Consider the following 310-nt stretch of genomic DNA (forward strand, 5'->3'; position numbering starts at 1 on the left):
TCTACGAGAGGATTCCAGGGGATTTTGGTGCTGGCAGTTACTCACAACCATCAGCCACCTTCAGTCTAGCCAAGTTGCAGCAGCTGACTAACACCATTATGGACCCTCATGCCATGCCTTACAGTCATTCTCCGGCTGTGACTTCCTATGCAACCAGTGTTTCTCTGTCTAATACGGGACTGGCTCAGCTAGCTCCATCTCATCCCTTAGCCGGGACCCCTCAAGCACAAGCCACCATGACTCCACCCCCAAATCTGGCATCTACTACTATGAACCTCACGTCACCTCTGCTACAGTGCAACATGTCTGC

General features: G+C 51.9%; 1 protein-coding gene across 1 annotated transcript in view; it reads left to right on the forward strand.

Annotated features, from left to right (window-relative positions):
* Window positions 1-310, forward strand: part of Kat6a (lysine acetyltransferase 6A) — a gene marked incomplete at its 5' end in the record, with an annotated part of 97,434 nt that overhangs the window by 80,980 nt on the left and 16,144 nt on the right. The window contains one exon of the mRNA XM_031391222.1: window positions 1-308. Coding sequence (XP_031247082.1) covers window positions 1-308 — 308 coding nt within the window. The remainder of the gene's footprint in view (window positions 309-310) is intronic.

Source organism: Mastomys coucha, unplaced genomic scaffold, assembly GCF_008632895.1.
Source record: "Mastomys coucha isolate ucsf_1 unplaced genomic scaffold, UCSF_Mcou_1 pScaffold22, whole genome shotgun sequence".
In the NCBI taxonomy this organism is placed as follows: Eukaryota; Metazoa; Chordata; class Mammalia; order Rodentia; family Muridae; genus Mastomys; species Mastomys coucha.